General features: G+C 40.6%; 4 protein-coding genes across 4 annotated transcripts; 2 read left to right on the top strand and 2 right to left on the bottom strand.

Annotated features, from left to right (window-relative positions):
• Nucleotides 1-326: 326 nt before the first annotated feature.
• Nucleotides 327-1,976, top strand: LOC122611468. Its single transcript, XM_043784588.1, has 2 exons — nt 327-496; nt 569-1,976. The coding sequence occupies exons 1-2, from the start codon at nt 475-477 to the stop codon at nt 1,870-1,872; spliced, it is 1,326 nt and encodes a 441-aa protein (XP_043640523.1). The 5' UTR covers nt 327-474; the 3' UTR covers nt 1,873-1,976.
• Nucleotides 1,977-2,132: 156 nt separating this feature from the next.
• On the top strand, nt 2,133-3,430 carry LOC122623511 (tetraspanin-12). Its single transcript, XM_043802718.1, has 3 exons — nt 2,133-2,972; nt 3,078-3,185; nt 3,242-3,430. Exons 1-3 carry the CDS (start codon nt 2,226-2,228, stop codon nt 3,359-3,361), a joined length of 975 nt encoding a protein of 324 aa, XP_043658653.1. The 5' UTR covers nt 2,133-2,225; the 3' UTR covers nt 3,362-3,430.
• An 18-nt stretch (nt 3,431-3,448) lies between these two features.
• On the bottom strand, nt 3,449-4,686 carry LOC122612583. Its single transcript, XM_043786336.1, is given in 7 exon segments — nt 3,449-4,060; nt 4,122-4,178; nt 4,235-4,267; nt 4,326-4,370; nt 4,440-4,496; nt 4,555-4,580; nt 4,582-4,686. Coding segments are annotated over 7 exon segments (765 nt in total). The 3' UTR covers nt 3,449-3,618.
• Nucleotides 4,687-5,124: 438 nt separating this feature from the next.
• Nucleotides 5,125-6,175, bottom strand: LOC122626250. Its single transcript, XM_043806442.1, has 3 exons — nt 6,016-6,175; nt 5,846-5,961; nt 5,125-5,782 (listed from the first exon to the last, which is right to left on the bottom strand). Exons 1-3 carry the CDS (start codon nt 6,062-6,064, stop codon nt 5,288-5,290), a joined length of 660 nt encoding a protein of 219 aa, XP_043662377.1. The 5' UTR covers nt 6,065-6,175; the 3' UTR covers nt 5,125-5,287.
• Between the last annotated feature and the right edge of the window lie 7,214 nt (nt 6,176-13,389).

Below are 13,389 nucleotides of genomic sequence, written 5' to 3'. Positions count from 1 at the left end.
CTATTTTGCTTTCACACTGAAAATACTCATTGATCGCGGGGCCGGGCGATATATATTGTACAAGTTACAATAAAATGTAATTAAAATTTATGAAGTAGTAAGCACTAAACAAAACAAATAAATGAGCTGCAAAAACGCGCAGCATAAGCATAAAAACTGATTTTCAAGAAACCTTTTAAATATTTATTTTTCAGCTGGTAACTGGGTTTAAAACTGAGGTATACAACGACACTTTGCAGGATTAAAGTTTTTTTTGGTAGTCCTGTATAGCCTTATATCGCTGAGCTACTTTAGAAACTATCGCTTCGTTTTGCCATCTCCAAAAGGATAAGTCATTTAGGTAGCGCAAATTCCGCCCGATTTGCCTGGAAACCCACCCCTAAATGACCTTCGCACTAGGTAGCATGGGACTGACCGTGGCAACGTCTCGAATTCGTTAGTATTCCAAGCACCACGATCGAGAACAGACCGCAGATGACGTCCGCCAGCGATACAGGTAAGAAATTGGCCAAAAACAAAAAACCTATAACCTTGAGCGCATTCAGATGATCGTCCTTTAACTTTTCAGAACCCACTGCAGCATCGCTGCTCCAGCTGAATGACGATGTCCTGGCTTTGATCATCCGCCAGCTGAACGTTTACCAGCAGTTCCAAATCGGCAGGTTGAACAGGCGACTGGAGAGCATAGTGCAGATGCTCTGGAGGACCCGTGTTCACAACGTTGTCCTGCAGGACGAGATGTTCGGTCGCTCGGCAACCAATTCCCGACAGTTTGTGGCTTTCATTGTGGCCCTGGCTCCGCACATGCAGCGCCTGAGCTGCCAGCAGTTGGATGTCCGAAGACTGCGACTGCTTAGTAGCCACACCCTGGAGAGGATTCACTCCTTGGAGTGGTTGGGCAATGGACATCGACGAGGACGCGTTCGCTTCGTGGACGAGGATGTGCGACTGCTTCACCGGGTACTTCCCAACCTAAAGAGCCTCAAACTTAGGGGCTGCCAAATCACCGGGAAGTACCTATGCGACCTAGAGCACCTTACCGATCTCCGCCTGGACGATTGCCAGTTTCTGGAGTCGCAGCACTTCAGGGATATCTTCCGGCAGCTGAGACTGCGCAAATTTGATATAATGGAGGACTGTGACGAGGTGAATTGCTGTGATCTTGCGGATCTGCAGCTGTGTCCGACACTGGAGCACATCAAGATTGCGGACTACCACCTGTGCATGGAGTCGGATATTACGCAGCAGCTACTGAGATTGCCACACCTGCGAAAGCTGTCGATATATTCAAAAAACTTTGTCTTCGATGTGCTATCGAGGATAGCTCGTCCTACCAGCCCTCCCGGAGCAGTCAGACTTATTGAGGCCTTTCGTTTTAGTGGAGTTTTGCACGATTATGGAAGATTCTTCAGGGAGCTGGGTAATCTCAGGCAGTTGACGCGCCTGGAGCTGCATGGCCAGCCGGAGGAGGAGGACGGCGATCAGTTGCAGTGCCTGGAGGATCAGATGCTGCGGCAACTCGCCAGTCAATTGCGTGAGCTAACCGAACTTCATTTGTGTGGCTATCAGTTGGAGAGTCCTTTGGGCCTGCTGGAATTCGTCATCAATTGTCGACAGCTGAGAGTCCTCGACATCACCAGATCCAGGTGCCATGGAGAGTCCTTCGTCTGGAGCTGCATTGCCATTTTGGCCAAGCAAAGGTGGCGAAGTCGTCCCCTGGAGTTGTGGATCCGGCATAGCGATATCAATCCGGAAATAGTTCAAAGTCCGCGCTGCCTGGACAACATTAAGCTGATACAGGTGGATGCTAAACAGATCGGACCCAACATGGACTACACGTCTGGCGTCCTCAAGTTTAGCTTTGTGCGGTGACCCACTGTCCCATGATGGATGGAAGACTGAAGGACCACCAACTTCTCGCAGCGTGCTATTCTGGGATATGCTCCAACTGATCAAGCTCAAATTAAAAAGTTTTAAACTGATATAATTAAGTTTATCCATTTGTCAATTGCATACCAAATAAAAAAAGGTTTTTACATATTACCTTTATTGGTTTAAATCACTTTGGTCATTAATAACATAGTTTATTTAGCACAAGTTTTAAACTTTAAAATCCAAACATATAAGTCCTTGCCATCAGCGTCAATCCAAATGAAATTCGAGTTCAGAGCTAAAACCTCGTCGACAAGCCAAAATATTGGACTGATGCCCACGAGGATGACCAAATGCGCCAGCCCTTCCGCCGAGCCTCCGTCTACCTCCACCTGCTGCTAATAACCGAGGCCGTGATCGGACTGCTGATCCTGGTGGTGACCGCCTACTACCACGCCGTGCTCACCGGCTATCTATCGGAGATCGAGTGCCGCCTGATCTACGGCTATCTGTTTGGGATCTACGTGTTTGGGGCTCAGCTAGTGGTGACCTTCCTCTGCAGCATTGCCATGTGGCGGCGAATTTGGAGGCGACGTTGCACGCCCAACATTCGCCTCTTGCTATCCGTGTGGGCCTTCTACTCCTGCGTAATCATTGCCTCCGGTTTCGGGTGCGTTTGGAACCTTTACCGAGGTGTCGATGTCCTCGAGAATGCGGCGGACACCTCGTTGACCCGGGGCATCGACATGTACTATACGTGTCCCGAGTGGAAGCTCCTGTGGGACGGACTGCAGTGGCACAAGGAGTGCTGCGGGGTGCATGGCTACAAGGACTGGATGAACGCGGAGTGGATGCCACGTCGGGAGAATAACTGCTCCTCGATGGTCCTGGCACCCTTCGCCTGCTGCAAGCGCTCCTGCGACAGCTGCTTCAATAACTTTCTGCCCGGTGAGGGGCAGTCCATCAGTAGCCGGCAGCCTTTTCCCGCTCTCACCGTGGACTCCATCAATGCGAACGGATGCTTGCCGGTGTTCGTTAGTGCGGTGTGGAGCTTCTTTTATATCCTGCTGGCCCTATGGGTCCTGGCCCTTAAGTTCCTGGTAAGTAATTGGCAATTGACAATGGAAATGAGACAAAACCAAAAGATAGTATTATCTAGTAGTATTTTAAGCTAAGACCTCCTAAGTTAACAATCCTGTTTCTAGATCGTGCTTTGCTGTATGACCAAGTTCATAGTTCACCGGCAGAATGAGGGAGATGGCTGCGACAATGTGGGACTCACGGACGAGGATGGACATCCCTTGGTCGTGGTGGTGGGTTAAGATTCTTTACTATCCATCGATAGCACCTAAATCAGTCAATCCCCCAGAAATATCCCTGTAACGTGCGCTGTGTGACCATTGGCGAGGATGATCTGGTTTCCGACAACGTTCCCGATGTTAACTATTGCAATTGCACCGATTTGGATGACGAACAGTGTGGATACTAATTTTGTGTTTTAATTTACTTTTATATTTTATATTAATTTAATTAAATTTACGGATTTGGGTTAACTTTATTTATTTAGTTTTCCTATTCAGTAACTTTATGAATGAGATGGCCATAACCGAAAATATTACATATTTTTTTTACTGTTTGTTTACCTACCAGATTAGGTGGTAGAATTACAAAACTAAATTTTTAGTGACCATTATCCATATAGTGGTTCTCTTTACATGGATGCTGTAAACCTAGATGTTACATGGATTACTTGCGCATCCGCTTTGATTCCTTCAAGGTCTGGGTCACCATGCGAGCGATCCGTTTGCGCAACTCCAAGAAAGGCTTCAAGCAGACGCGCTGCTCGACGAGACCGACAGAAACACGATGGAAGAACTCGGTGACATCCACGGGCTTTGCCAGCTGACCTGGTGATACCGAGGCGGTGTCATCTGCAGCTTCGGGAGCAGTGCTGATGCTATGGACGTATGGTGCCCAACTGCCCCTACTACGTCTGGAAACGCGAGCCCCAATAGTTTCCGATGGAGCATAGTTGGCGCGAGAGAAGATTAGACGCTTGCGAACTCCCAGGCAGTGGGGCTGCGAAGTCTCTGGCTTCAGAAGCTCTATTTTAGGTGAGGGGTTTTCCGATGTATTTCTCGGTACCTCGGTGATTTCGGTAATCTTCAAGGGATTGAGAGGACGTCTTCTATAGAGAAACCGGAATGCCTATCAAAAGATGTTCCTCATATTACGGATATGTAACTTACGGTGCGCCCGCCTCATAGGTGACATACGGCGACCAGTCGGCACCATCCAGATCCATTCTAAAGTTCGAAAAAGGGTAACAAATTCATTTCTTTAAAACTTTGTAACTACTCACTCATCTTCGTTGTCGTCATCCTGTTCGCTTTCCCTAGTTATAAAGTTAGTAGTTAATAAGTTATCTAAACCTTAAAAAATAAGATACTTACAGAGAGGACTCGTTTGTATTCCCGTCACTTTCTGTAGCACTTTTCCTATTTACATACATACAAAGAAAAAATATATATGTATGTTTATTAAAATCAAGATCAAGGAAGTCTTACAAAGCTCCTTGAGATTCATCATCATCGCCCACAATGTGAGGTATCTTTGGTAGGGACCTGCAATGAATAACCCTTTAATATATTATCGTTTATCCACTGCTCCGATTTTAATTACATTTTTAACAAATGTTTAACGCCTATGTAGCTCCTGCAAATTGACAATGTGGAAAGCCTTGCGAACAGTGTGTCCACTCCCAAAAATGTTTAGTAAATCTTTAGTGTTGATTAATGTTAAGTTCTGGAACATGTATGTATGTATGTAACATTGAGCTGAAATAAATGTTTTTAACATCTTATAAATTACCTAAAAATTTCGATTTAGATCAATTTTCCCTTCAAATTGCAGCTAAACATAAAAAGTTTTAATTCCTAGAAAACAGCGTTACAGTGTTGAACAACGGGCTTAATTTATAACTTTCAAATGCATATGTACATAATTAAAGTAAGGTCATCAATTTCTGTTGCATTTTTACTTTCTAACGCCAATTAACGCAATTCGAAAACACGAATTTATGTATGTAAAATGTTGTAATATTTAAACATCGCTATGTAAATCCAGTTTTGGAAATATTCTGAAATTTGTGAACTTTATAATCCAAAGGTCCTAAAGAACCTTACATACATATGTATGTATTTTTAAATAGAAAGTTCTAGCCAATAGAGCTCGAATAAAAACCAAATGCTGTTCTGGTAGACTTTTGGGCAATCATTCAATCCTTTAATGTGACATACATATAGGTAACATATTCGAGTACTCATTTTATAGACATGTTGGGGCCATAAACATTGTAAAATCTTTGCTGCATTCGATTCGGAAACATAAACTACAAAACATTGGCAATAACAGCTTATTCCTGGCTGATTTCATTGACATCTGAGAAATCCGAAACGGCGACGCTGCTGGTGCTAATTAAATGGCGATCGGGCATTTCACCGATGGAAGGTAAAGTGCTGCTATCGCTGGCGCTGGACAGAGATACCTCCTCCCAACTGACGCCGGAGTCGCCCTCGTTGCCCTGGAGAACGGGTGTGACATCGCCGTTGTGGGGCTCCTCAACCGGAGCCTGGCCTATGCTGATGACCGGTGCTCTGGAACGTTTGCCACCTACTTCGACAATTTGGTTGTTATCCGCGGCACTTCGTTTGCGATCTGGAACTCGATTCTCCGAGGTGGGACTCCAGTCCATGGCATGATGCACCAAAGCCCGAAAAGTTATGCGGATTGGTTCGCTCGGTGGACTGTCCATGTCCGAGGGATTCCTCCTGGTCATTTGCGGCGATATGATCATCGTGGAATTGTGCAAAGCACTAGGGTGCGAGGTCAAAAACTCCAACTCGCTCTCCTGCCGAAATCAACCAACGCAAGTTAATTACTATTGATTCCTATTAATTTAATACTTCCCCACCTGCAGAGCCCTTTCCAGATCTTCGTCCTGGGGACTGATACTCGCAGATTGCTGCATGACACTTGCTAGCTCGGTCATTTCCTCGATGTCCATGCCTTCCTCGTAAACGCCAGCGCCTAAGCAAATAGTTCGTAATATGATTTAAGGACTGCTAATATTGGATATCTTACTTTTGAGGAAGTCCACTAGTCTCCTGTTTGTTCGGCTGCGTAACTCCATTTTTATTGGGACAGAGACAACAACTTTTGGAGCAATATTATTTGGTACCAATGCTTTAACTCTTGTTCTTGCTCCTAACGGAACTTTTCGCCGGACAGAAATCGTATATAAAGCGCCATATCGATAGTTAAGATATGTGATCATAATTCCAGGTGATGGTCACACTTAGAGATGGTGCAAAAAGTTTTCGAGTCACGTGAAAAAATTAAAAAAGGGTTTTTGAGAAAATATGATTATTTAAAAAATACGACAATTTCCTGCTAGTTATATACATTTTTTAAAGAATTAAATCTGTGATGCTAATTGATAAAATTATATATATTTTCCTCGTAAGTAAAGTACAGTCTTTCAAATAACTTAACAGAAATGCTTTAAAAAATGTTCAAAAATAAAGGTATCGGGCTTAAAAAACAATTTATGTGTAACAACGGGACTCCAAAACGGGGAAGTTTTAACACCAGCTCTGCGAAGTTGAAATGCGTCGTGTAAAAAGTAAATGCTTTGCGAACTTTTTGTGTGGTCAACCTGCTGACCAAAGTTGCAGCTTTTACTGCCCACAACGCTGGCAATTGTTTTTCTAATTTAAGCAACGAAAAAAATATGCGTCTCTTTGCATTTCGTTTGCATGCCCAGCCACCTGCGAGTTTTCTGGCCCCCTGAACACGCCCCTTTCACTTTTTACAAACCCCGGACACCACCCAAAAAACTCCCATCGTTTCATCCCAAAACGAAAACCGAGTTGAAATTCAACAAAATGTCAAAATGCCACTTGAAGTCAGTTTGCCATTTTCGCTGCCATGGAGCGCCTTTTCGACCCGAAAATTGTTCTTTATGTGGGGCAGTTTTCAGCTCGACTTTCTCCCCATGGAAAGTCATAATACCCTGAGTATTTTAGGATCATATACGGACTGGGGTGATGCAGGAATCTCTGTTCTCACTTATAAAATTAAATTTTCCTCGAATCGGTTTTAAAAATTTGCATATGATAGTTCGATGCCTTAGCTTATGCCTTAAAAAAAAAACATTTTAGTTACTTGTGAATTTTTTAAGTTTTTTAAAAAACAGAGATACGTTTTTTATTATATTTCAGATATATATTTATATTAGTTTATTTTTTGTTAAGGTAAATATGAAGTCTTAGTTTGTGTATTTTTTTTTTGCATAATTTTTTTTCCTGACACTATTTTTTATATAACCGAACAATTTCTCTGGTTAAAACTACGACACCAAAAATAAAAGGACAAAAAATAGGAAAAGTTTCGATGTCGTCGCGTTGGCGAGCACTGCTTCTTTTGCATAGGAGTCGCCATAAAGTCCCAACTGCATTTGGCTTTACTTTCCCTCGCCGTCGACCCACCCAAACCTCAGTTTAGTTGCACATCAAAGGCAAATAAATAAAAAAAGGAAGGATAAAATAAATAGAAGAAAAACCTGGACCAAAGCCGTTTGTGCTAGCCCGCATTTTGTGCAATTTTTAGCTGGCATTTAAAGTCCGTTCAATTACCGCGAAACACGTTTGACAGGGCAGCAATAAATAAAATAAAACGCCAGCTTGAATTATTTTTGTTAGCTAAAGAAACGAGTTTAAGCGCACTGAGTGGCGAAAATGTATACAAATTTTATGCGTTCCTTTAACCCTTTAATGCCCCCGCTTTTTGCAGGCAGTGAAGCAGCTAACACTTATTGGATTAGCAAATATGTGGCGCTGTCGATTTGCTTTTAGTGGCTCCGTTTTATGTTTTCATTATGGGGAGGGAACTAAAGGATTTTCGCCATTAACTTTTGCTCGCCAGCTTTCCGGCACATTAGGCAGCCATTATTTGGCTAATTTTGCATCTTTCAGCCATATAATTTACACCAAATAACACACGACTGCACACACATACCCGCAAATACCTTGAACATGCCCAGTTGTAAGTGCTGCGTGACTGCTGAAATATTCGCGCAACACTCATACGCCGTGTTGGCCATTGCTTCGTTTCCGGCCTTCGAGCTGCCTAATCAATGATTTGGAAATACCTTACACACAACATTAATTTTACGCTTCGACCCTTTCTTAAATTGGAAGGCTTTTTTAATAAATAAAACAATGGTAGTAAACAACAAATGTTGGTTAAATAACGATTTAGTTTGTTTTCTGAGTAATTATACAAAATCATTTTCTAATATTGGGTGTTAAGTAAAGAGTAGAGGCATTCAAATTGCTGTCGTTGTTTTCGTTTCCATAAAGCTGTTATAGGAATATAAATATACAACATCTATTCAAGTACCACAATCCCATTATCGTCTTTTTTCTTGGATTTTAACTCTTTTTTTTACATTTATAAACTACTATGTATCTCTGGGCTGAAGTTGGTCACAGCTCCTGCATTTGCATTTGAATTTTCACAACATACGCTACACAAATAAAATATGCAAGCAGCAAATTTGTAGCCACACACAGTCAACAGTACAAATTTATTGGCAATTTTTGGGATTTAGCCTGCTGGCTGCTGCTGCAACTCCGGCTCCACCCACTTCGAGCCTTGGAAAGAGTTTGATTGTGCAAAATTGCAAATCAAACATGACTAAGGGACCCACTCTATTCCTGGGAGGAATTGGGCGGTCTGTTTACAAATGGCAAAGAAGCGGCAGCAAAATGGTTCGAATATTTTACTGATGACGATGGGAATGTTGCGTTTTCCGGCTGGTGTTCTTTTTGTTGTCCACTCTGCACATCTGTTGCTAGCAGGTTTTCCAAACATAAAATGAATTGCTTAGAACAGCCAGTCCTGCAGGCGAGAATTTCCCTGCACTTTTGATTATCATACATTTTTAGACGTTAATATATATTATTTCGAGGCTACAATAATTTTTATGCAGCAGATGGTTTGAGTATATACATGTAAATATTAATACAATTTCGAAAAAAATTTCATATTTAAAGTTAATAAAATTAAACATGATTGCTATCCCTAGGGGGATTTTAAAATTCATTTTAATAGGATTAAATACATTCATTTAGTTATGTTTAACCATTAAATAACATTAGATTGCCTTTGGGTAAATTCACATAATTAACCTGTCTAATAATTTGCAACCTCAATGCATTACTTGTCATTTGTTTGGAGACGATTGTTTGCTGACAAATGTTTAGCTGCTTAAATGCCGCCGATATATTGGCATACCTACATAAGCTGTGCACATGAGAATTTACATTTGAAAATCATTTCAGCGTGTGTTTGTTTGCTGATGGGGATTTTCATATATTTATTTCTGAGTTCAAGGAACTGCAGCTTTAAATTTGTAACTGTTTACACATTCCGAACATTTGTCTACTAATTTTCCAACCACTCACATAGCAGATGCATTTTCAGCAACCGAAGCACCCGGGGTGCTCAGAAGTATGCTATGTTTAGCTTAGCTTAGCCGCAAATTTCGCGTGGTGTATGCGGAGATAAATGAGCGTGTTTCAGTTGCATTTCCGTTCCTCTATGCATTTCCCCCAGAAAAATAAAATGAAATAAAATATATGCAAATAAACATAAATAACGTGAAAAGAAGGAAACCACAAGCAGACATAACTAACAGTGAAAAGTGAGTGCGGAATAAAAATGAAATGAATGCCGGGCCACGAGTAACGCATGTCTTGGTGTGGGTGTGTGTTTCTATGTGTGAGTCCTGAATGCGCCATAATGTATGTGTGTGTGTGTGCTTATATGTGCATATGCTTATATTTATGCTCGTGTTCAGTTTTTCACATGTATGCATGTGCATTTCATGGCGAAATAAATATGTTTGCGCGCTACTCATTGTCGCAAATTCTGCTTCCTTGCCCGCATTTATTTCCGCTTTTTGGGAGTTGAGTTTGATTAGCTGCGTTTTGATGAAAAATATGTGTATTGGGAAATATTTTCATATTTGTTCAACTTTTTAAAAGGCAACAAACTCGAAAGTAAAAAAAAGGATAATCTGGACTAATTTGGCAAAATGAAACTGTTGTGTAAATCGGAAGAATAAATTCAGAAAAAGTACTGCAAAATATTTATTAAAAAACTTTTAACAAAATCATCATAAGAAATTTCTTTGGTTCACAAAACATTAGTTTTAATAATTCAAGCATACATATGCAACAATGTAGTCTTTCTTCAAAGCATTTCTTTTAAATAAAAATGCCAAGAAAATAAATTGAATAGCAAACATGTCGTTCAAAGCAGGTAATATGGAAATCTTAAAATCCCTGATCAACAAATCCGTATGTCAGAAGCACCCACTTCTGCCCGCATACCAGTGTCTTGAGTTCTATTTTATATTATTTTATTACATTTGCATGTGCTTGGAGTAGACGACGTTTTGTGTCCCCAAGTCCTTGCATCATCATCCTTCGGATGCAGTGCCACATCCGGCGTGTCCTTTTCCACATCCTACTCTCTTCAATGGAGCGAATTTCTCCTTGGCATGTGTTTTGCATTTTCTGCGGTTGCCCTTATATTACATGTGTGTGTGTGTATGTTTGCACACATTAACACATTATTGTTGCTGTTTTCGCATGCACACCAAAAACTTAACGAAGCAAAATATTTTTGGTTGTTGCATTTCCATTTTTTTTTTGCTAAATTGTATGCCAATTTTTTTGTGTTGTCTCTCACTTGGCGCTTAATTCTCGACTCCTTCGTTTTGCATTTTGGCATTGCATATGTATGTAATTGCAGCAGCAATTTTGGAGCAAAAGCAACAAAGAAAGCGCTTGTTTCACAGCTAATATTTAAACACTGAAAGGGAAAAGGATAAAAGGGAAAATGTGGGCGGTGGGTGGTGTGTGGCCCTGGAAACGTTATCTTAGCTTTAGTTGTAGCCGCACTCCCAGCTGCATTTTCACCATAAGGATCAGAGGCTTCATAGTCACTCGAAAATTTAAAAATATGAATTTTTAAACTGGTTTTTTATTTAACATATTTTACCTCCCGTCACACAATCACAAGTATTTTTTAAAATAAGATAACATTTTCTTTAGAATACTGCAGATATGAGATCAAATTGGCTATAAAATAAGTGTAAATATTTTGCCAACCCTAAAGGTATTTTATTAAAAGTAATTGGGCTTTAAAATTTAAATTTTGAATGTTGATGGGCCCCTTTAAAAGGGAAATTCTCCAGGCCACGCCCCTGATATGAGGAGCATGTAAATTTTTTGCTTGCCCAACAACGTCGACATCGACATTGACAACTTTGTTGTCTTGTTGCTTGCGTGTAATTTCTTTCTGCTGTTGCCGCTTGTTTGGCTTGTGGTTGTTGCATGGCTGCGGCCTTCAGACCACACACCACCCAGCACCCCCCTTTTTTCGCCCAGCATCAGCTGTCTGCCTTTAAACGTGTCAAACTCAAGTCCCCGTCTAGGTGCACGGTGCACTTTGATAGTTCCCCAGCAGCCCACTTCCGTTGCTGCGGAGAAGTGACAAACGCAATCGCAAAGGCAAGTCGCCTGAGGAAAAGTCGAGGAGCTCACTTTCAGGTGGGAAATGGCTTTCCTGGTGTCCAGCTGTGGTTTTATCAGCCATGTAACTGGAGCTTTGTGCTTGCTTGCGTTTATTAGGGCTGCTCGGCTTCTTACTTTCACTCAAAACAAATTATTCATCATTGAATTATTGAATCGAAAACAGATTTTTAGATCTTTCAGCAAGCCTATCATCACATTTTACTTTACCCTTTTTGAACACCGCTGCAAGGTACTAGAAAAGTATTTTAAATATTTAGTAGTAATAAAATTAAATAGTGCCAAACCATTTATTTAAATCCATTATTAATTAACCATTTACATTCACCTATTTATCAACTTCTCTGCTGTTGAAACAGGTGCACAAAAACATGATTTTAGGTAGCACCCGAAACAAAAACACAAATTACAATTGGCGTATAAGAAAATTAAAAATCAAAAATATTTTCACATTAGGTTCATTAATTTTGTATGTACATATTGGCGAGCATTTTGCAAATGGCTGAAAGGCATGGCACGCACATAATTTCCATTGGTGATTTGTATAGTTGAATAATCACAATCAATAATGAATTTGCATAAATTTTAAATGCCATTAGTCTGTCATCACAATACGAGATGTTGTTTTACGATTGATATTGTGTTGGTGAGGTCTTTTCGGTTACGTTTCAATGATCAAAATGTATTGAATTTTGGCATAAGGTACACAAACTAATTTAATATTCATTTTAAAGCAATGGTTTGGCATTTAATCTGAAACTATCGAGCGGCGACAACACTGGTCCATATTCCCTAGGGTTGCCACGGCCATCTTTTATGAGCGTAATTAGTTGGCACTGCATACTGGCGAACCCTAAAACGTTTACACTATAAAATACAAGGTTTTTTTTAGAAGCCAAAATGAGTATAATATAAAATTTTTTAGTGCTATTGCAGCAAGGTGTAAAATGTGTCCAGGCAACGGGAGGTCCTTGTTGTCCTTGTCAGTCTCGTTTGCCATTCTCCGTGGCGTTTGCTTAACGTCTTCTTTATTACACAGAATTTATCACCGAAGCTGAAATTGGCCTCGTCCCCAGACTCCTTCGTTCATGTCCTTCTTCCGTGTCGCCATTTAAGCCAAATTCTCAAGCCTTTGCACATTGGCCGGACCCATTGGACCATCGAAAATAAAATTTAAATATATTTTCTTTATTAAATAGTTGTCTGTAAAGTTTATTTTATTATTTATTTTAATTTCCTAAAGCAAAAGTTTTAAAATTCCTGCACTTAAGTGAATCTAATAAAAGTGCTTTTAAGTACTTATATAAGAAAAAACTATTTAAACCTACACTGCGAATGAGTAATTTTTAGAAACTACTCTGAGATCCCGAAAGAGAGAGAAAAATAGTTACAAGATTATATTTGCCTGTAAATAATAGAAGTGAAAATAACAAAATTTGTTAAACAACAAAAACATTTAATTTCCAGCTACAGGGCATTTAAGAGTCGTAAAACTGCTATTTAGGATACCTATTTTTTCGCCTTGAGTTTTCGATATTAATGCTGCAGTCGTGGTGCTACATAAAGTTACCAACACATGCACATTTTAGGGCGTGTTAAAAACACGGCTTATATCCTTTATGGCACACCAGCATGCATTCTTGCTCCCTGAGGATTAAACACCCACACAGAGACAAGGAATTAATGTGTGGGTTTTGTGCTAATGAACGCCACATGGACGTCTGTGTGTGTTTGTGGGCACTGTTTTTGAATTATAGCATAATTTTTACCACTAAAGTGGGCGGCATCACTGCCTTTGTTGCTGCCAGCATGTAGATTGTTCAGGGAAATTATTACCACATATATTTGGCCA

Source organism: Drosophila teissieri, chromosome 2L (assembly GCF_016746235.2).
Source record: "Drosophila teissieri strain GT53w chromosome 2L, Prin_Dtei_1.1, whole genome shotgun sequence".
Taxonomy (NCBI): Eukaryota; Metazoa; Arthropoda; class Insecta; order Diptera; family Drosophilidae; genus Drosophila; species Drosophila teissieri.
The sequence above is the reverse complement of the archived record's forward strand: the minus strand, read 5'-3'. Positions and strand labels throughout refer to the sequence as shown.

Bases quoted from the DNA above. Each gene is read 5' to 3' on its own strand.
- LOC122611468 (XM_043784588.1), top strand. From the start codon at position 475: ATGACGTCCGCCAGCGATACAG. The intron at 497-568 runs GTAAGAAATTGG...TTAACTTTTCAG, and splicing joins GACGTCCGCCAGCGATACAG to AACCCACTGCAGCATCGCTG.
- LOC122626250 (XM_043806442.1), bottom strand. From the start codon at position 6,064: ATGGAGTTACGCAGCCGAACAAACAGGAGACTAGTGGACTTCCTCAAA. The intron at 5,962-6,015 runs GTAAGATATCCA...CTATTTGCTTAG, and splicing joins ACTAGTGGACTTCCTCAAAA to GCGCTGGCGTTTACGAGGAA. The intron at 5,783-5,845 runs GTGGGGAAGTAT...TGATTTCGGCAG, and splicing joins ATCTGGAAAGGGCTCTGCAG to GAGAGCGAGTTGGAGTTTTT.
- LOC122623511 (XM_043802718.1), top strand. From the start codon at position 2,226: ATGCGCCAGCCCTTCCGCCGAGCCTCCGTCTACCTCCACCTGCTGCTA. The intron at 2,973-3,077 runs GTAAGTAATTGG...TCCTGTTTCTAG, and splicing joins TCCTGGCCCTTAAGTTCCTG to ATCGTGCTTTGCTGTATGAC. The intron at 3,186-3,241 runs GTGGGTTAAGAT...TCAATCCCCCAG, and splicing joins GACATCCCTTGGTCGTGGTG to AAATATCCCTGTAACGTGCG.